The sequence below is a fragment of the Bombina bombina genome, chromosome 6 (assembly GCF_027579735.1).
Source record: "Bombina bombina isolate aBomBom1 chromosome 6, aBomBom1.pri, whole genome shotgun sequence".
In the NCBI taxonomy this organism is placed as follows: domain Eukaryota; kingdom Metazoa; phylum Chordata; class Amphibia; order Anura; family Bombinatoridae; genus Bombina; species Bombina bombina.
This window is the reverse complement of record NC_069504.1, coordinates 464,520,281-464,542,526: the sequence shown is the minus strand read 5'-3', so window position 1 is coordinate 464,542,526 and position 22,246 is coordinate 464,520,281. Positions and strand designations below refer to the sequence as shown.

General features: G+C 35.7%; 1 protein-coding gene across 1 annotated transcript in view; it reads right to left on the bottom strand.

Moving 5' to 3' along the window:
• Positions 1-22,246, bottom strand: part of COL23A1 (collagen type XXIII alpha 1 chain) — a 267,708-nt gene that overhangs the window by 24,995 nt on the left and 220,467 nt on the right. The window contains exons 20-26 of the mRNA XM_053717243.1: positions 17,325-17,351; positions 14,303-14,365; positions 14,148-14,201; positions 12,660-12,686; positions 10,954-11,007; positions 9,326-9,412; positions 7,024-7,083 (exon numbers count right to left, since the gene is read on the bottom strand). Of these exons, the coding sequence (XP_053573218.1) occupies positions 7,024-7,083; positions 9,326-9,412; positions 10,954-11,007; positions 12,660-12,686; positions 14,148-14,201; positions 14,303-14,365; positions 17,325-17,351 (372 nt within the window). The remainder of the gene's footprint in view (positions 1-7,023; positions 7,084-9,325; positions 9,413-10,953; positions 11,008-12,659; positions 12,687-14,147; positions 14,202-14,302; positions 14,366-17,324; positions 17,352-22,246) is intronic.

Below are 22,246 nucleotides of genomic sequence, written 5' to 3'. Positions count from 1 at the left end.
ATTGCTTTTATCTTTGGGAAGGAGATATTTGAAAGGGGCAGTGAGTCTGTAGTTTAGCTCCACACTTCTCTTACTTTTCATCCTAAAAAGAACAACTATCCTTAATAGGAATGGTAGTTCTCTTAGCAAGAGTAGAAATAGCTCCCTCTACCTTAGGTACAGTGCGCCATGAATCACGATTAGAGTCAGCAACAGGAAACATCTTTTTAAAAACAGGGGAAGGTGAAAAAGGAAGCCTGGTTTATCCCATTCCTGAGCTATAATTTCAGACATCTTCCTTGGAACAGGAAAAACTTCCTCAGAAGATGGAGAATCGTAAACTCTATCCAGTTTAGACAATTTAGTACGGTTAACAGAAACCAAAGGTTCAGAGTCATCTATAGTAGCTAGGACCTCCTTCAGTAGTAACCGGAGGTGTTCAAGCTTAAATCTAAAATTCACTTCTTTGGATTCTGAAGATTTTTCTGCTAAAGTGTCAGAGTCTGAGCTTTCACCTTCAGAAGCTACTGAAGCATTTTCCTCATCAGACAATTGAGAAATATTGGCTAATGCCGTCTTAGAGGGGTCAGAAACCTTTGTAGCAGGCAAATGTTTAGATTTCCTCTTACCTTTACCCGTAGAAGGGAAAGCCGCTGACACTGCTGAAGTAATCTGAGTGACGAAATCCCTAGGTAAATAAACACCCCCAGGTGGTTGAGAGGACACAAAAGGCACAGTATGAGACACAATTAAGGCTTGGGACTTTTGAGGAGAAAGCTGCGGCATGTCAAGCACAGCAAAATCCTGAGAGACACTTGGCTCAGAAGGGAGAATCTTTTCTTTAAATTTTAACGTTTTAGCTATACATGAGGAACGAAACTGCATAGGTAGAGCAATCTGATTCTCTAAGCATAGCAAACATTTATCCAGAGAGATAGGCTAATCCTGTTCAGAGTCCATAATATAAAGGACAGGTCCCACTAGCAATAACCAGAACTATAACCAAATAAAAAAATGAAAATCATTTTTACTTTCTTCTATTTTCAAAACAGTAAATAATAAAGTTGTAAAATATAAATGTAAATTTACTTTAGACAAACTATCTGAATCTCCTACTGAACCAGTGCTAAAATCCCACTAGCAAACAGAAGAGTCTGTGAACTGACAGGAGAACAAATCCAGAGTCACTGAGGATAGTACAATCGGCGAATAACAAAGCCAACACCTCTCTTCAACCTTCAAACCGGCTCTCTGAGCTCATAAAAGTCTGCTCCGTAAAACCAGATGTGTGAAGGACATGTGAGTGGCCGGGAACAGAAACTGGTGTGAAAAAAACAAATGAAAAACTGAAATCTAGCAACGATAAATAAAAAACTCCCAAGTATGTTCCAGTATAACATTAATAAGTCAAGAAGTAAGAAGATTAACTCCTAAAGTCTCTCATCCTCATACATAAAGTGCCAACTATTAAATTTATGACCCAATAAAAATCTGCCCCAACACTGTACCCCAAGACAATAGGGTAACCCTGTCCCATAATGAGATCCACTGGAGGTTTAACCTCTTGAGTGCTGTCCTTTCTAAACTAGAAAGGAAGAGATACTTACCTGTGGATCCGGGTGCAGGACAGAAAGCAGCTACATAGGTGTGGCAGGCACTGCACTCCCTGTCATGGACTTGTAGTAAGAGAAAGATCAAAGTCACCAACCCTGGCTTTCAACAAAGGGGTAGCAAACTTTTTAGAAGTAAAGTAAGGACTACCTCACCACCTTCTAACTGCTAAAAGCCACCACTACTCTTATTCAAAAGATTGACGTGGACACAGCTAGACCCCAGTCCTTGCTTGCAGGGAAAAATACCCATAAAAGGACAAATTATCTTCAGACACCAACTTTGCACAACCTCCATTGACAGAAGCAAAGAGAATGGCTGGGGATTATGGGTAAGGGAAGTTAAACTTAACAGCTTTGCTCTTTGCCTTCTCCTGCTGGCCAGGAGTTGAATATCCCACTAGTAATTGGAATGACGTCAGGGACTCTCCATGTCTTAGGAAATAAATATCACCTCAACATCTCTATGTAAAAAAGGAAGATATTTTACCTCACAATTTCCTCAGCTCACCAGAGTAAGTGCTGTGTAAAAAGTTATACTTCAGCTGCTGTCCAGCTGGAGGTAAAAAAAAAAAAAAAAAGAAGAAGAAGAAATGAACAGCAGCCAATCAGCATCCGCAGTGCTGAGGTCATAAACTCTTTTACTGTGATCTCAAAAGATTTCACTTAACTCTCATGAGATTTCATAAGTAAACTTCCTTAAACTGAATAGGGAAATAACATGAGTGTGCATGAGGCACGCTCCCTTGCAAGTCCCGGAACAGGCATACTGATTTTCTGCCTAAAGTCCTTTACAAAGGGGTGTGAATACTTAAAGGGACACTGAACCCAAATTTTTTCTTTCGTGATTCAGATAGAGCATGCAATTTTAGGCAACTTTCTAATTTACTCCTATTGTCATTTTTTCTTCGTTCTCTTGCTATCTCTCTCTTGTTTATTTGACAAAGAAGGCAGCTAAGCTTTTTTTGTTTCAGTACTCTGAACAGCACTTTTTTATTGGTGGATTAATTTATCCACCAATCAGCAATAACAACCCAGGTTGTTCACAAAAAATGGGCCAGCATCTAAACTTACATTCTTGCATTTCAAATAAAGATACCAAGAGAATGGAGAAAATTTGATGATAGGAGTAAATTAGAAAGTTGCTTAAAATTGCTGCTCTATCTGAATAACGAAAGAAAAAATTTGGGTTCAGTGTCCCTTTAAGACATTTTGAGGTAAAATATCTTTCTTTTTTACATAGAGATGTTCAGGTGATATTTTCTAGTCAGCTTTTTACAGCTATTCTGCATCACTTTCAAGTATTTCAACATTTGGGTATCATGGCCCTTTAACTGCTGTAACATCAAAATTATCCTGACTCTAGAGAAACAACAGTTTTCCTTTTTTTCATAGTGGGACCATATGAAGAATTAAAGAGACACTAAAGTCAAAATTAAACTTGCATGATTTAGACAGAGCACACGTTTGTAAATAACTTTACAATTTACTTCCATTATCAATTTGTGCTCAGTATTTTTATATGCTCACATTTTGAGGCCCCAGCTCCTACTGAGCATGTGCAACAGTTCACAGTGTATATGTATATGAGTCTGTAAGTGGCTGTCACATGATACAGTGGGCAGGGTAATGGAAACAATCTTTTGAAATATCTCTAGAAAAAAGTGCTGTAGCATTGCCTTTTTTTATTGCTCATTTGTGAATTATGTAATTCACTTGCATTTCATAATCCTTTAAAGGGATACTAAACCCAATTTTTCTTCTATCGTGATTCAGATAGAGCATGCTATTTTAAGCAACTTTCTAATTTACTCCTACTATAAAAAAATGATTTGTTCTCTTCCTATCTTTATTTCAAAAGCAGGAATTTAAAGCATAGGAGCTTGCTTATTGGTGGCTACATTTAACAAACCAATAAGCAAGTGTTACCCAGGTACTGAGCCAAAAATGGGTCGGCACTTAAGCTTTACATTCCTGCTTTTTAAATAAAGATAGCAAGGACAAAGAATTTTTTTTTTTGATAATTGGAGTAAATTAGAAAGTTGCTTAAAATTGTATGCTCTATCTGAATCATAAAAAAAAGTTGGGCCTAGTGTCCCTTTAAAGGACTATGAAATACAGTAGAATTGCATAATTCACAAATGAGCAATAAAAAAAGGCAATACTACAGCACTTTTTTCCAGAGATATTTCAAAAGATTGTTTCCATTACCCTGTATTTTCTCCAGTTCAGACACAAGTAAAATGTGTTGACAAATAGCCTATACACAACTGATCTCTCACATACAAAATAACCCACACTCCCTCAATTTTAATATTTTAATTATGAAACTTTAACATGCAACATTTTAAACTAAATGTATTTGATTAATGTTTTAAAAATGTTTTAGTCAATCTCTAAATGTAACAATTACTGGGGTTTATTAAAAAAACAAATCCTGCTAGCTACGCTGTCATCTTTTCATCCATCTGTATATTAACACAATAACTCAGCTATATATTATTTAAAATGTGCATGCTCTTATCCAAATCACTATAATTTTTTTATGCTGCTCATGCATCTTTATGGGTAAAATGTATCATGACTGCAAGCAGGCAGGTTCGCAAGTAGAGATGCTGCTGTGTGGTGAAATGTAATGCTGCAATTGGTTGTAACGGAGCAGGGCATGTCAATCACCCTGAAGAAGTGAGTGCCAGGATGACTGATTCTGTCACTTCTAAGGTGTTATGGAGGCAAAAGAAGTAGTGCAGCATAATAAATCTACCCCTATTTCTCAACTTTGAAAATTAGTATCTCAAGAATTAAAAAATCAGATTTAGAAAATAAATTGAAAAGGCTCAAGAATCAGCCATACGCACAAAAACCCTAATCTCTTCCAAAGGGAACAAAAAATTGCTGTTGCTTCAAGATTAAAGGGACAGTCTATACCAAAATTGTTATTGTTTAAAATGATAGATAACGCCTTTACTACCCAGCTTTGCACAACCAACATTAATATACTTTATAACATTTAAACCTCTAAACTTCTGCCTGCTTCTAAGCCACTACAGACAGCCTCTTATCACATGCTTTTTTTAATTTGCTTTTCACAAGACAAGGATAATTCATGTGAGCCATATAGAAAGCATTGTGCTCTCTCTCGTGGAGTTGCGCAGGACACAGCACTAATTGGCTAAAATGCAGGTCAATAGATAATAAATAAAAAGTCATGTGAACAGGGGGCTGAGGGGGAGTCTTAGATACAAGGTAATCACAGAGGTAAAAAGTATATTAATATAAACATGTTGGCTGTGCAAAACTGGGGGAATGGTTAATATAGGGATTATCTATATTTTTAAACAATAATTTTGGAGTAGACTGTTCCTTTAAATATGTGAAAAGGCACCTTAAAGGGACAGTACACTGTAATATTGTTTTTCCATAAATGTATTTTAAATGACTTATACCACCTGCAGAGTATAAAATATTTGAGAAATTGCATTTTCGGGTTTATTTGTGTATATGAAGTAGCTGGTTTTGTGCTTTGAAACCACAGCCTATTACAAGGGGTTGAACATAAGGTATTATCAGATCTCATTATGTTATAACTTTGTGTACACACACTTGCTTCCTTATCTTATAATTGTCTGGAACACCAAAACTCAATACATAGAGAGAACAATGGACAATTATCATTTTATTACTTAACTATCCTGCATTCCACTGAGAGTGTAACTTCTGCTGACTGTGTTTACTTAGTCTTGTCAGTAGCATATACTCTCGTATCAAAACTTTCAGTATAGGTTGGGAAACCACAAGCTAAATCAGCTATTTCAAATGCTGAAATAGGAGTAAAGGAGCCACTTGCAACCAATTTAATACACTCTAGCAGGTAAAAAGGATCTTTGGGAATAATTTAAAGAGGAGAAATTTTTTGGGTGCACTGTCCCTTTAAATGTTCAGTGTTTGTAAAAACTGGCAATATATACTGAAATGTCTTCATATTGTAATTTAGGAATTTTAACATGGCTTCTAATGAAACTTTGGAAGCTTCTGGGGTAAAATGCTGACTCATGGAAATTTGAAACACAAACTCTGTGCCCCCAACACTGCATGTGGCATATTGTGTAACATATTGTTGCCCAGCACATAGGTTAATAGAGTACAGGTGCGGAGTTTATGTGTTTGATAGGTTAATGTTTTTTGAAAATTACATCACTTTAGAATTTTAAAAACAGTCACTATTCCATCCCCTTTACCACATTTCAAGACACTTCAATCAGCTCTTTACGCTATAGGTGTGACTAAATGTTATCATAATGAAGGCCAGCAAAAAAAAAATGTCTCTGTCTTCTAATATATGTAAGGCACATGTAGGCACACACACATAAAAACATACAACATATTCACATGCTCATAGACTTTACTCTACTTTATAAATATATTCAACTACATTTTGTTTAGTACTTCACAATTACATTAACAAATAACAAAGTTTTTTTTTTTAAATAACCAAAAATTAAATGAAGCAAATGTTAATTTTAAATGTTGATGTAGGAATGAATTGTACAAGGGGACATACATTTTTTTTTTATTACATTACCTTTACATTAAAAATCAAAACCATCAAGTATCCAGACTAGAATGACCATTTTGTCATTTCAGGGGATATTGTAAGACGATATTTAAATAAATTAACTTTTCTCATGTAATAGAATCTGTTGTGCAGCTATCTTTATAAACAAAGTAGTCAGAGTACGCAATAAAAAGTTGTTCCTCGTAAATTTGGACTGAAGTGAGATATAGTCATGTGACACAGCTGAGGCGGCATAAGTGAGATATAGTCATGTGACACAGCTGAGGCGGCATAAGTGAGATATAGTCATGTGACACAGCTGAGGCGGCATACGTGAGAAAGTACCTGGCTTGTCTCCTCAAAGTTTTCCACAGACCATAGTTTATCATATATATATATTAAAAAATACCATAAAGTTGCAAAGGTTGTGATTAGTTAATAAGGTCTATTTTGGGGAACAAGGAACACAGTGAAAAGAAAAAAAGGTAAAAATCTCCTTTTTTTGACAACCCCCCCCCTGCAATATTCACTCTAAAATACTTTTCCAATATGAAACTGCAGTTGTATTTAATTTACAATTTGTGTTTAATGTTCCAATAAAACCAGGGAGCAGGGTAGTTAGGCAAACAACAAAATGTTCTATCCATACAAAGCAGTTTATTTTTTAGTTTCACATCCCTTTAGGTAGCAGCAATAACATTGGAATTTTCTGACTTTTTAAATTCTCATTGTAAATTTACAGTCATGCATTGTATTCAAGTTACAGTTTATCAGCACCACAAAACATGCACCACAGCACCTTTATCATAAAACCCCCACATCTCATGCTAGCAACACAAACACCAGAAACCAGAGCAAGAAAGATACGGGATACTATACCAAGGGGTATGGATAAGATAAATCTGTATTCCCATTAAAGCCTTTCAAGTCCTGCTTAGCCTATTTAAAAATGCAGTAATATTTAGTTATTTTGCAGATCAAATGAGCAAAAATACAACCAACACTTTTCCAAGCAACTATGTTTGTTTCTTTGAAAATGTAAATGTGGATATATTATAGCTCCAGTATTAAAAATTCTATATATGTGTATGATGTTTTTGTCTTTCCAAAAAGCTTAATAATTTTAGTCCTTATGTGAAAATAGTAAGTACTTTTAGGTTCTATCTATCTATCTATCTATCTATCTATCTATCTATCTATCTATCTTTAGAAGGGGGTGGAGGTGAGCGCCAAAAAAGGCTGAGGTAGGGAATGGGTCTTGATAAAGGCCAGGAGTACATGGCCGAAACGCGTCGACTGATTTGAGTAAGCATAATACTGATATACCCACTTAACAGTTTGTATATATTATAGTATTGTTTGTTTTCTTTACAGGTTTTTGCACAATGTTATTTGGTTTTTGATTGGATCATACTGAGCTACAACTTCATTGCACAGAAATCACTATATCACATTGGACACTTTTTTAATCACCTTGAATACTCACTTTTTGCCACATAAACTGGAGGATTCTCACATTTTTTGCAAGGTTACACATTTTTTCTACATTTTTCTACATTTTTTTTACATTTTTCTACATTTTTTCCCCTTTTTTTCACATTAAGTGATCACACATTTTTGGATTTTCCATTTTCTCACCATTTCAGGCACAGGACACACACTGCTTTGGAATTATTTCAGAATTGGTCACGGACAGAGACACTAATTTTTTTGCCATATTGTGATTTAATTGGACAAATATAACCATAAGAAAATTTACCACCATCTGGACTGTTTCTAAATAAACTACTCCAATTAGGACACGTGGCCTAATTAGGATACTTGGTCTATAAGATCAATTATTGCAAAAAGGTTTTTATTGTGCATTCCCATTTTTTGCATTTATTTTATTGTAACATGGATCCATGATTTTATATGATTGTTATTTTTATTTCTATTTTTAGGATTGTGTATGTTTTTAAGTAGATCTGAGATATTTTAACATTTTTGTGTGGATTAAACATTGATACACATTCTTAAAGTTTACAACTAATTTATAGTTATTATACTATTTGTACATCGATTCCAACAAGAGAACCTACATTGTGGACACCGCTCTATTAGTCTAACAGGTGTCCCCATTCCCTACCTCAGCCTTTTTTGGCGCTCACCTCCACCCCCATCTATTATCTATTTTCTACTTTCATATTGGGTACACTAGGGACCCGCTGAGGAGAGCCAGAGGTATTCCATATCCCCTTTCCCTTCTGTTATCTGCGCAGGATATACACTTTTATCGTTTATCTATCTATCTTTTCTTTGTTTGTTCTTTAAAAGGGAGTTTGATTGGCTTTATTTTTAAATTAATCTGGTTTGGAACCTTAAATGAACATAAACACATTCTTAAGACTTTCTGTCGCTGCACTTATCTTTTAGTGCCCAAACTCCCCCCCTAACCTCTTGACTTTCTTGGAGGAGCCAATCAGAACTGGTCACTGCAGTAGACAAGGCTAGCAAATGGTATTTTGTTAGTAAAAATATATTGTTTTGTAGTATCTTATCTACTTCCCTTGCTGAGGCCAATTTTGGAAATATGTGTAACTTAAAACCATCAGTATGCATTTCCAGCTCTCAGTAATGGAAAACCCACATTTTTCAAAGTTTAATTACAGGAAGGCAAATACATAATTAACGCATATTGCATTTTTTTTTAACTGCACACAAATACAATTCTACATTACAATCTCTAAGTGTTTATGCTCTTGGAATTATTTTCTATCAACCTTGCCATAAAACACTTGTAAAAAAATAAATTATGCTTACCTGATAAATTAATGTCTTTCATGATGGTGAGAGTTATCGAGTCATCCCATGTAGGAATATTCTCTTCCTAGTGGTCAGGAGGAGAATATGTGATGACCCGTGGACTCTCACCATCTGATGAGAGGTAGATTTTTTGTACAGTGAATAAGATATGTTATTTTAAAGTGTTATAATTACTTTTTAATCTCAATATGAAAACTATCTTAGATATTTACAAACACTATTACTCCTTATAGAAAGAAATAGCAATGAGATAATAAGATGACAAATAATGAATGGGAAATATGTATAGAACTTCTGTGAAACCTTAATTCATTTATTATGTATGAATGTAGAAGTAAAGATTTATATGTGTGTTTTTATTTATTTTTGTACTCACCACTGGACACGGCTGATCCAATCCTGGAGGCCCAGGTTCTCCCTTTGGTCCTTTGACTCCCTTCCGCCCAGGTATACCTCTTTCACCCTGCAGAAATAAGGAAAATGCACATTTTGGGAAGTGACCACAATTTAAAAAAAATAATACACTGAAAAATAAATAATGGAAACACTATATTTTGAATGGGTTTTTTTCATCTCAGAAAACTCAGTTAAGTGCACTCTCACTTTATTACAAACAACTTGGGTGTGCTTGAATGGATCCACAGATGAAGAATGAGTGCTGAAGTTTCTACATTAGTTTCTACTTCAGGGCCTGTATTGTATTTGTTTTTGATTGTTCATAAGAGGAAATAGTCTACTTGTCAACTTAGAAATAATGCAATTATTGAGAGGTGATTCAATTTTGAATCATTTGACATTTAAGTGATAGTGCACAGGGGTTTACTCACTTCTGTTAACCCCCTGTGCTATATATATATATAAAAAAAGAATATTATCTTTTAAGTGAAGACCACTGGTATGTGAAGTATTCCTATCGCACCTTTGGCGTTAGCGCATTTGTTCTAGCGCAGTTTTTGGTTAGTGCACAAGTGATAAATTGAAAGGGCTTTCTTTATGATGCCCCCCTAGAAGTCTATGGGGAGAGGGAGTTAACAGGGTCACAATATCCGAAGTCCTGAAGTTAGCACCCCTGAGATAAAATATATCTCTCCACTTGTAATCTAGCTCAACGTTGGCTACAGTGCAGGTAAGTTTTGCATCTTCTAAATAAATAAGTGGTGGGGGGGGCAAGAAAAAAAAATATACTACATTTTTATTAATGCATCATGATACGTGCTATGAAAGCAGGCTAGATAAATCTGTTTCAAATGTAATCGACCCGAATTGTGGTAAAACATTTTTTTTACTTACTGAATTTATTGCTATTTTATGACTTGTTAGGGATATTAATTAAATGACCATTTAATTATTACATCACAAACAATTAGAATTTGAAGTAGTTCCTTTGAAATTAATTAAGATTAGGATAAGTCATCAATATAAGGCATTAGGTTAATACTTATATTCTATGACAAACAACCTGCTGGTTTTGCTATTTATTTATATAGCTACATTTAAAGGGACAGTCAACCATAGAATTGTTATTGTTTTAAAAGACAGATAATCCCTTTATTACCCATTCCCCAGTTTTGCATAACCAACACCGTTATAATAATATACTTTTTACCTCTGTGATTACCTTGTATCTAGGAACCTTCTTCCAGCCCCCTGATCACATGACTGTGACTGTTTATTATCTATTGTCTTGCAGTTAGCATTGTTTTGTGCTAAATCTTAAATAACCCCCTGTGCCATACAGTGTTATCTATATGGCCCACGTGTACTTTCTGTCTCTTTGTGTTGAAAAGAGATTTAAAAAGCATGTGATAAGAGGCAGCCCTCAAAGGCTTAGGAATTAGCATATGAGCCTACCTATGTTTAGTTTAAACCAAGAATACCAAGAGAAAAAAAGCAAATTTGGTGATAAAAGTAAATTGGAAAGTTGATTAAAATTAAAAGTCCTATCTGAATAATGAAAGTTTAATTTATACTAGACTGTCCCTTTAAATATTCACTGATACCAACCTTTTCTCCTCGTTCCCCTCTGTCTCCCTTATCTCCAGACAGACCATGGAAGCCCTATAAATAAAAAAACAAACATAATAATTTAACCAGTTGCACTCAAACTACCAGTTTCCTCTTATATCAATATTAAAACACATCATCAGAGTAGTTATTCCTGGTGGTATATTGTCTTAAAAATACATTACTATACTGAGTAATAGACAATTATTAACGCATATCCTAGACACACATTATGCTCAATAATTGCAGTATTATTATTATGGAAAAAGGATTGTGCATAAATAATTTAAAACTTAAAACAAATACAGTCTACTTAATAAAAGTGTATATTCTTAATTCTTCTTAATTCCTAATTTATATTTATTCCATAAAATGCTGTTACGTTACATTTGTGAGACATTACTGGGGTGTTAGCCTACCAAGTAATATGGCAATATATGAATATATCACTAAATAAATGCTAGATAAAATGTACAATCAAAGCAGAGATTAGCCTAAGAATTATATGTTGATATATTTTTAAAATGTACATTAGCTTTTGAAAAATGGAAAAAATAATGTCACGTTTTAGTGTCCATAAAAGCAATGGATGCTGCCATGTTGTAACCTAAGTTTCCTTCTCTGCAGCAGAGGCTAATTAGAGGCAATTATACCACTGTGGAGTATAGCAGTGGTAAATCTGGAGTCTCCATTTCTACTTTTAACAGAAATCGGAACCACACAATTTTCTGAATCAAATTACAGGTTGGTGCAAGGATGTTCAGAAGGGACAGTGTTCCGGAAGTCAGTGGGGAACACTTGCGTAATTAGTGAGGTCCCTTACATAAGTTAATTTTGGCTGATACAAACGGAACAATCGTATAATACTTTAGATGTACAGGATATAGCTTTTATAAAGACTAAATAGCCTTAAGACTGGTTTTACTTAAAGGGACATAAAACAGGTGGAGATCTGTGCATATCCTAAAACGGCTAATTAATTAAAAATAGGTTGCATAAAAAAATTGTTTAAAAATTGCTGGCAAGTATTTTAAAATAATTTTCAAAAATAAGCAAAATGAATTACATAGCTAAACTGCCTAGGCAACTCCAACCCCCTTATCAGTGTTTAGACACAGGCAGTTCAACCGTGTGGATCAGGTTCGACAAACATCGCTGAATGCGGAGAGCAATACGCTCTCCGTATTCAGCATTGCACCAGCAGCTCTTGTGAGCTGCTGGTGCAACGCCGCCCTCTGCAGATTCGCAGCCAATCGACCGCCAGCAGGGGGTTGTCAATCAACCTGATCATACTCGATCGGGTTGAATTGTGGTGATCTCTGTCCGCCTCATCAGAGCAGGTGGACAGAGTTATAACTCTCGCCAGAAACAGGGGCCCTCAAGCTCCGAATGGGCCTCATGGAGTTTCCGAGAGACAACACAGTTTATCATTGTCTCTCCTAGATTGGGTTTTATGAGCTCTGAAGTCTGTGATTGCACATATGCGTTATTTTGTATATATTTACGTGTGATTTTACTGTATATAATTGTATATGATACAAGTCCCTGTGCTTTATAAGCGCTACTATATTTTTTCTTTTAATCTACAACAGTTGGCAACTGTCTTTACCCATTTGCTTCTTATAAATGTTACCTTTGCATATTATACCTATGTTTATAGGGCTGCATGCAGATAGATGATAATAAGCATTTTTATAAATACTTACATCTAAGCCTGGTTCACCTGGTCTGCCCTTTTAGAAGAAAAAGAAAAAAATGATTATATTTAATTATACAGTAGATATATATTATAGAAATTATAGAAAATACATATAATATATACACAATTGTTTTATCTCACTGTACTAGATATATCTGGTATAGAATATTATATTATAGACTATGATACAGCTACACATTTCTACACAAAAGGGATTAAGATTTACTATGTGGGTAAAATAAGGACATTAAAGTCAATGTTTTACCTTGTTGTTTTTCAAAGAGGATATTTTAATTTATGTTATGATTTTTTGTGAGATTTGTGTGTTCTAAATAAAACTACTATTTATTCAAATAGTTAGAGGCATATCCTGCCTACAGACAAACCTGTAGGGGGTGTCATTATCAGACAGACACTGAGTTGTGCATAAATATGAATTTCTTGATTTAACATCTATTTGAGCAGCTTTCTGTATGTTTACAATGCTTGACAGAGCATGTTTATGTTTGTTGTCCCTTTATTTATTGTAATTTATTATATATGTTTTATTACAGTTCTTACATCCTAAGTGAGACTTCAGACAGAAACTGTAAGGGTAAAATAATTCATTATTTAAATTAAAGGGACATGCAACTCAAATTGTTTCTTTTTGGATTCAGACAGAGCTTACAACTTCTTAAAACATTTTCAATTTATTTCTTTAGTCTATCAAATTGACTTCATTCTAAAGGTAGGTCGTGTGTGCATGTCTGCAGCCCGTTATGGCAACAGTTTAGCAAAAATACTGAGCACTAGATGGCAGCAGTGTTTGCACAATATATAATATTGCCCATAGCATTCTTGCAAAGCCGCTGCCATATAGTGCTCCGGACACTTGCAAGCTCCTGAGCCTACCTATCTTATTTTCAACAAAGGATACCAAGAAAATGAAGTCAATTTAGTAATAGAAGTAAATTGTACATTTTTAAAAATGATATACTATATCTGAATCATGAAAGAAAAATGTTGAGTTAAAAAACTCAACACTTTTCTTTCTTTTAATATAAAAAAAACGAGTATTATTTAGAGTTTTTGAGCTTTATTTTTTTTTATTAATTAGTCCTAATTAATTATCTTTATAGCTAACTTTCAGTTATTTTAGCACCATGCTTCATTCATAAAGAGCAACGTTGTGTACATTTGATTGTACTCTCTTTTTACATTAATAATAAAAACCCAAATAGAACCAATGCCTAATTATAAACACCATTACAGTAACTATTGCAATCTGCCTTAGTCCTCATAGTTCCACAGAGAGCAGCAGTAACCAGTTGAGTTTGTCCATAGAACTCGCTGTGCTATCACCTGCTGCTGAGCCTCTGAGTCACTGAGGAGGGAGGTCTGCCTGATGAATGACAGCGAGCAGCATCCAATGGAAATGTGCTCTTTAGTCCCTACCAGTAAACTCTGTTTCTGTCTTTCACAGCTGAGTGCAGTTTATATACAATAGAAATACCTTTTCTCCTTTGGCACCTGGTAGGCCAATAAGTCCTTCTAGACCAGGAGGTCCCTGAAAAAGAGTACAATTTATAAATGAATACCTGGGTACCATACCAGTAATGCACAGGCAAACAAATTAGAAACATATCATAAACTTGTATACATACTCACCGGTGGTCCAGTATATCCCTTTTCACCTTGATCTCCCTTTTCTCCCTTTATTCCATCTAATCCCTACAATAAACAATTCAAATATTAATTATTTATATAAAATGTAAGTCTGTATTAGAAACCTAAATTGTGCCAGCTGGTAAAACCAGAGTGTATTACACATGTGATGTATTTGACTGCGCCTAGTTAAGCATACAAGCTCACAATAATAGATCCCCTAACTGGATCTAGATCTAGAAAAAGGCCCTCTCGAGGGCTGATTAACCCAGACCAGGATTTATGAGGCTTGTATTTTCTCCCCAGGATTTGTCTAAACATTATTGGCGAGTAGTTTTCCAATATACTTCACCTTTCAGACGATATCTTGCACATTTCGTCTTTTCTGTTTGACTTTCAGGTATTCCCATTGGCCTACATCATTTTTATTTTTATTTTTTAATTTTTTCAACACTTTCTACTTTTTCAACACTTTTTTCCACACTTTACCCAGGATTATTATAATATTCTTAGGATCACTGTGACCACTCCAGGGATACGGATCAAGTTGACCCTTTTTTGCCATTAGGATTTATCCATTATCCTGAATTTTGGACACTAATTTTGGTATTAGGATTTATCCATTATTTGATTTTGGACACTATTTTATAACACATTTTTTTCTATTTTTCACGTGTACACGTCATTTTTACACACCTAGGTGTTCTAGAGACATTCATTTATATATTTATGTGCACCTTTTTGCACATCACTGTTTAGAAATAGCCACATCCAGCTGCGCCTGGTACTTGGCTTCCCACTTCCAAATCCATATATTCTTTTTTTTTCTTCATGTTTTTATGTCTTCATGTTATTATTAAATATGTTTTAATCAGTTTTAATTCATATCATATTTCCTATAGGTGTATACTCCTAGATATATTTGAGATTACAGATCTATTCCTCAGATCCATTGAGATTAACTTTTATTGCATTTATTTTCCTGTTTGCATACTTTAGCCTTTGGAGCTCCTATTCTATGGGGAATATTTATCATGCTCCGTATGGAGCTTGATGCCCCGTGTTTCTGGCGAGCCTGCAGGCTCACCAGAAACAGCAGTTGTGAAGCAGCGGTCACAAAGACCGCTGCTCCATAACCTGTCCGCCTGCTCTGAGCAGGCGGACAGACATCGCCGGAAATCAACCCGATCGAGTACGATTGGGTTGCTTGACACCCCCCTGCTGGCGGCTGATTGGCCGCGAGTCAGCAGGGGGTGGCGTTGCACCAGCAGCTCTAGTGAGCTGCTGGTGCAATGCTGAATACGGCGAGCGTATTGCTCGCCATATTCAGCGAGGTCTGGCGGACCTGATCCGCACTGTCGGATCAGGTCCGCCAGACTTTCATAACTAGGGGCCTATGTGTTTTTAGGTAAAACCAGAGGGCCCATACAGTCTGCTGACTTCATGTTGTGGATTGGCTCTCATATAATCTATCTCCATTCTCTCCTCTGCCATTTTAGTTGACCACTTTTGAACAGTTATTAGTTTATTTATATTATTATAAAGATATGGTCTCCAGATCTGCATGTTCAAGACGAACCCTCACTAATGATTTAGAAAGTGTCATAAATATGTATAGTACTATTTACTACTTATTAGTGACAATAACAGAGCAAACATCATATTAGGAGATTTACACTATTTTCTGTGACTATACATACCACGTTGATAAACTTTTTTAAAAGCACATTAATATTTTTTATACATGAGTGTTTGTGAGGTATTACAAATACAAATAACTGGACTTGTACTAAAGCAGATGTATCTATATTTGGATGCGTGGTATCCATTCAATGTTCATTGTTTTCCATATAGTAGACTTATGAACCAGTTTCAATAATTTCTTCACGTTTTTAGCTGTCACTATAAGGTTCTTTTTTACCTCACTGAGAATTGTGCGGTGCCCTTTGAGTCATCTTGGCTGGACAGCAACTTCTAGGGAGAGTAGCCATAGTACTAAATCGTCTCCATTTATAGAAAATTATCTATCTATCTATCTATCTATCTATCTATCTACTCAAAATCATTATACAGAGCTACATGTATATTACTGTTATTTCTTACTACTTTACCTTTAAGGGCCCAAACTAAATTGTGAACCAGGTCCCTCTGTTGAGTAGGTCTGCTACTAATGCTGGTGTTTTGGACAAAAGGTCTATACATTAATTAAAGGGATAGTAAACACCTTGAGATTTGTATATGTATAGTTATGCATAATAAAGCAACTTTGCAATAAACTATTTTTTTTACTCATTTTCATGTAATTTCTAATTATCCGAACTTGAACTGTGCACTGCTGACTTCTCAAAGCTAACCCTGCCACATATATTTTCCTTACTGGATTTAGCTGATAACAAGAGCAAAACAACACATTATGACTGTGGCTAGCCTTTTCTGCAGGTTGGCTCCCACAAACAAATAAGGCATATGGTGAGTGAAATTTGGCTATTGAAAAACAATTGCTGTAAAAAGGAGGTTACTTTGTTTTAAAGATATAGAGACTTGGCTGATATGTTATTCTATTGTAAGACAACAGAAATATGTTTTAATTACAAGGTATTTATCGTCCCTTTAATTTATACTACTCTCTAGAGTGCACTAAAAGCACTCAATTTTGGATGATTTTGCCTTTGCATTTATAAATGCACAAACAATTATTGGTGAGGTGCCCTCAATTATATGAGACTTTATAAAAATGTTACAGGGTAAAGGAATAAGACTAATTAATGGTTGAATAATCATGTTCAATAACTATTGAATGGCGCAATAATACAATGATTAGTAAAAAATACTAATTAGTGTGGTGTATTAATTTCTACCTAGTTTTTTCAACTTATCATTACTAACTGTAAATATATGTACCGTATTAATTTAAATAAAGCATGATTATAGATCAAGTTCTATAAACAATGGATATTTTTCAATACAATTAATGGAAACGTTAATAAGTTATTTTTTAGTTTGATATATTAGCTATATGTCTTACCTTAGGACCTTGAATTCCTGGATGTCCCTGAAAAAATAAAAGATATATTTGATGAAACACACAAATAATTTATGTCACATGCAGTTATCTTTTCACCATGACCTATATTTAATATTTAATTGATTTATTTTTAATAATGACAATTAATAGCAAGACTCCAATTCTTCAAACTTACTACTGTTAACTACTTTTATCAGGGATGTCTCCTTGCATTTGAATTCCACATGGGAAAAACATAACAATTCTATTGTCACATATTTACATAAAATATAATTCACTCTTCTTTTGCTGGAGCGCAAACACCGGCAGAAGTAAATTTTTAATGCATGTGGGTTCGCGCATGTATTACAAGTTGAAAGAAAATGGTATTCAACGTGAGCTAACTTCAGGACTTCGGATATAGTGACAGCATTAACTTCTCTCCTAGACTTTAATGGAGTGCGTTGATGAGAACCTAACAATTATCGATAACCAGACACAGCGTTAGATCCACTGTGCTCAACCCGAAGGTAGTTATCCATATTTTACATTCCAATGTTCTGAGAGAGTGAAAATAACTCATTGTGTAGATCATTTACAATTCTAGACTTGCCTAGATTTGTAATTGAACTACAAAATGAGTTATTTTCTCTACATTTTGTGCTTAGTAGAGGATTCTAAATTCACTTTTCGCCTCCCGATACTTTTAATTGTTGTTGTGTGTATATATACTGTATATTGTATATATGTATATATATATATATATATATATATATATATATATATATATATATATATATATATATATATATATATATATATATATTTAAAGATTCTAAGAACATTTTATACTATGTGAAAAACAATGGAATGTAAAATATTTACAGTAAATACACAGTAAAACACATTATTAAATATTAAAATTGATAAAAAATTGTTTTTTATGTATTAAGGTATTTGAGTGGAAAGGGGTTCAAAACTATATATATATATATATATATATATATATATATATATATATATATATATATATATATATATATATATATATATATATTTATATATATATATAATTTTTTATTAGATAGTGTAACATAGATAGATAGTGTAATGAGTGTAACACTTTCTTTTAATGTTTTTAAATTGTGTTTGGTGATTTATTTGTAGCTCTAACTCTTTATGCAAGGTCTTCAGTCTTGCTAACCAAGCACAAATATAGATACCAAGCAGGTGGTGCGCACTTACTTTCAACTTGTAATATGCATGCAAGTTAGCACAGTGTCATGACTCTGCCTGGGAATGAAACTTATGACTCCTGAATCACAGCCTGTAGCCCTATCTCTGTGCCACCAGAGGGCTTTAGCTTGTGCTGATGCTTCAGGAGATCTGTTGCCTGCACTGGTTTTGCGCTTTAGCTCCACCTGCCTGCCAGTTACAACAGTTACCTCATCAGCACTGCTTTAAAAGGCAACCTCATAGACCACTCCCTGTCTTTACATTGTGGTTCTACTAGCCTGTTAGTGCCTCAAACCTTGCTTGGTTTACTGTTTTTTTTCCCCTCTGGTTCCTGAAATCAGGTTGCCTTCTGACTTCTCTCTTGGATTTCCCTTTTGTTTGATAAAAGATAGGACTGCTATTATGGTATACCGAACTTGGCCTTGTCTCCTAACTACTCTAAAGGATTCTCCCTGTATTTGGTGATTTATCGAACTGCTCTTGGGTATCTAACTCTCGGCTTGTCTCCAGGCTATTCTTTACCACCAGCCTATCACTAGTGTGATGTCGCAAACATAAAAATTTGGGTTCGCGAATGGCAAACGCTAACTTCCGCAAATGTTCGCGAACCGGGCGAACTGCCATAGACTTCAATAGGCAGGCGAATTTTAAAACCCACAGGGACTCTTTCTGGCCACAATAGTGATGGAAAAGTTGTTTCAAGGGGACTAACACCTGGACTGTGGCATACCGGAGGGGGATCCATGGCAAAACTCCCATGGAAAATTACATAGTTGATGCAGAGTCGGGTTTTAATCCATAAAGGGCATAAATCACCTAACATTCCTAAATTGTTTGGAATAACGTGCTTTAAAACATCAGGTATGATGTTGTATCGATCAGGTAGTGTAAGGGTTACGCCCGCTTCACAGTGCGCAGTGTAGGTGATATACCTGCCCTGACCATGCTTTGCAGACCAGGTATCAGTGGTCAGATAGACCCTTGCCCCAACACTGTGTGCCAGACATGCCATTATAGCAGACTTATATGGCTTTGGCGTTGCTTTTTGGTAATTAGAAGGCTGCTAAATGCCAATGCGCACCACACGTGTTTTATGCCCAGCAGTGAAGGGGTTAATTAGGGAGCATGTAGGGAGCTTGTAGAGTTAATTTTAGCTTAAGTGTAGTGTAGTAGACAACCCAAAGTATTGATCTAGGCCCATTTTGGTATATTTCATGCCACCATTTCACCGCCAAATGCGATCAAATAAAAAAAATTGTTCACTTTTTCACAAACTTTAGGTTTCTCACTGAAATTATTTACAAACAACTTATGCAATTATGGCATAAATGGTTGTAAATGCTTCTCTGGGATCCCCTTTGTTCAGAAATAGCAGACTTATATGGCTTTGGCGTTGCTTTTTGGTAATTAGAAGGCTGCTAAATGCCACTGCGCACCACACGTGTTTTATGCCCAGCAGTGAAGGGGTTAATTAGGGAGCATGTAGGGAGCTTGTAGAGTTAATTTAAGCTTAAGTGTAGTGTAGTAGACAACCCAAAGTATTGATCTAGGCCCATTTTGGTATATTTCATGCCACCATTTCACCGCCAAATGCGATCAAATAAAAACAAATTGTTCACTTTTTCACAAACTTTAGGTTTCTCACTGAAATTATTTACAAACAACTTATGCAATTATGGCATTAATGGTTGTAAATGCTTCTCTGGGATCCCCTTTGTTCAGAAATAGCAGACATATATGACTTTGGCATTGCTTTCTGGTAATTAGAAGGCTGCTAAATGCTGCTGCGCATCACACGTGTATTATGGCTAGCAGTGAAGGGGTTAATTAGGAAGTTTGTAGGGAGCTTGCAGGGTTAATTTTAGCTTTAGTGTAAAGATCAGCCTCCCACCTGACACATCAGACCCCCTGATCCCTCCCAAACAGCTCCCTTCCCTCCCCCACCCCACAATTGTCCCCGCTATCTTAAGTACTGGCAGAAAGTCTGCCAGTACTAAAATAAAAGGTTTTTTTTTTTTTTTTTTTAGCATATTTACATATGCTGTGGTGTAGCATCCCCCCTTAGCCCCCAACCTCCCTGATCCCCCCCAAAACAGCTCTCTAACCCTCCCCAACTGCCTTATTAGCAGCCATCTTGGGTACTGGCAGCTGTCTGCTATTATTTCCCAGTCAAAAAAGTGTTTTTTTTAAATGTACACTACTGTTACACCAGATATGAGTGGTGGCACTGGACAAGTGGGCACAGTATACACTGTGAGCCTGACACACACGCTGGCAGGCAGGCAACTGCAATTAGATTACACAGGAAAAAAAAAAAAAAAGCAGACTGATGTTCTAGCCCTAAAAACATAATTTATGCTTACCTGATAAATTTATTTCTCTTGTAGTGTATTCAGTCCACGGGTCATCCATTACTTATGGGATTATATCTCCTTCCCAACAGGAAGTTGCAAGAGGATCACCCAAGCAGAGCTGCTATATAGCTCCTCCCCTCACATGTCATATCCAGTCATTCGACCGAAACAAGACAAGAAAGGAGAAACCATAGGGTGCAGTGGTAACTGTAGTTTGAATTAAAATTTAGATCTGCTTTAAAAGACAGGGCGGGCCGTGGACTGAATACACTACAAGAGAAATAAATTTATCAGGTAAGCATAAATTATGTTTTCTCTTGTTAAGTGTATTCAGTCCACGGGTCATCCATTACTTATGGGATACCAATACCAAAGCTAAAGTACACGGATGATGGGAGGGACAAGGCAGGAACTTTAAACGGAAGGAACCACTGCCTGTAGAACCTTTCTCCCAAAAACAGCCTCCGAAGAAGCAAAAGTGTAAAATTTTTAAAATTTTGAAAAAGTGTGAAGTGAAGATCAAGTTGCAGCCTTGCAAATCTGTTCAACAGAGGCCTCATTCTTAAAGGCCCAGGTGGAAGCCACAGCTCTAGTGGAATGAGCTGTAATTTTTTCAGGAGGCTGCTGTCCAGCAGTCTCATAGGCTAAGCGTATTATGCTACGAAGCCAAAAGGAGAGAGAGGTAGCCGAAGCTTTTTGACCTCTCCTCTGTCCAGAGTAAACGACAAACAGGGAAGAAGTTTGACGAAAATCTTTAGTTGCCTGTAAATAGAACTTCAGGGCACGGACTACGTCCAGATTATGCAAGAGTCGTTCCTTCTTTGAAGAAGGGATAGGACACAGTGATGGAACAACAATCTCTTGATTGATATTCCTGTTAGAAACTACCTTAGGTAAGAACCCAGGTTTAGTACGCAGAACTACCTTGTCTGAATGGAAAATCAGATAAGGAGAATCACAATGTAAGGCAGATAACTCAGAGACTCTTCGAGCTGAGGAAATAGCCATCAAAAACAGAACTTTCCAAGATAACAGCTTAATATCAATGGAATGAAGGGGTTCAAATGGAACCCCTTGAAGAACTTTAAGAACCAAGTTTAAGCTCCACGGAGGAGCAACAGTCTTAAACACAGGCTTAATCCTAGCCAAAGCCTGACAAAAAGCCTGGACGTCTGGAACTTCTGCCAGACGTTTGTGTAAGAGAATAGACAGAGCAGAAATCTGTCCCTTTAACGAACTAGCAGATAAGCCCTTTTCTAAACCCTCTTGTAGAAAAGACAATATCCTAGGAATCCTAACCTTACTCCATGAGTAACTCTTGGATTCACACCAATATAAATATTTACGCCATAT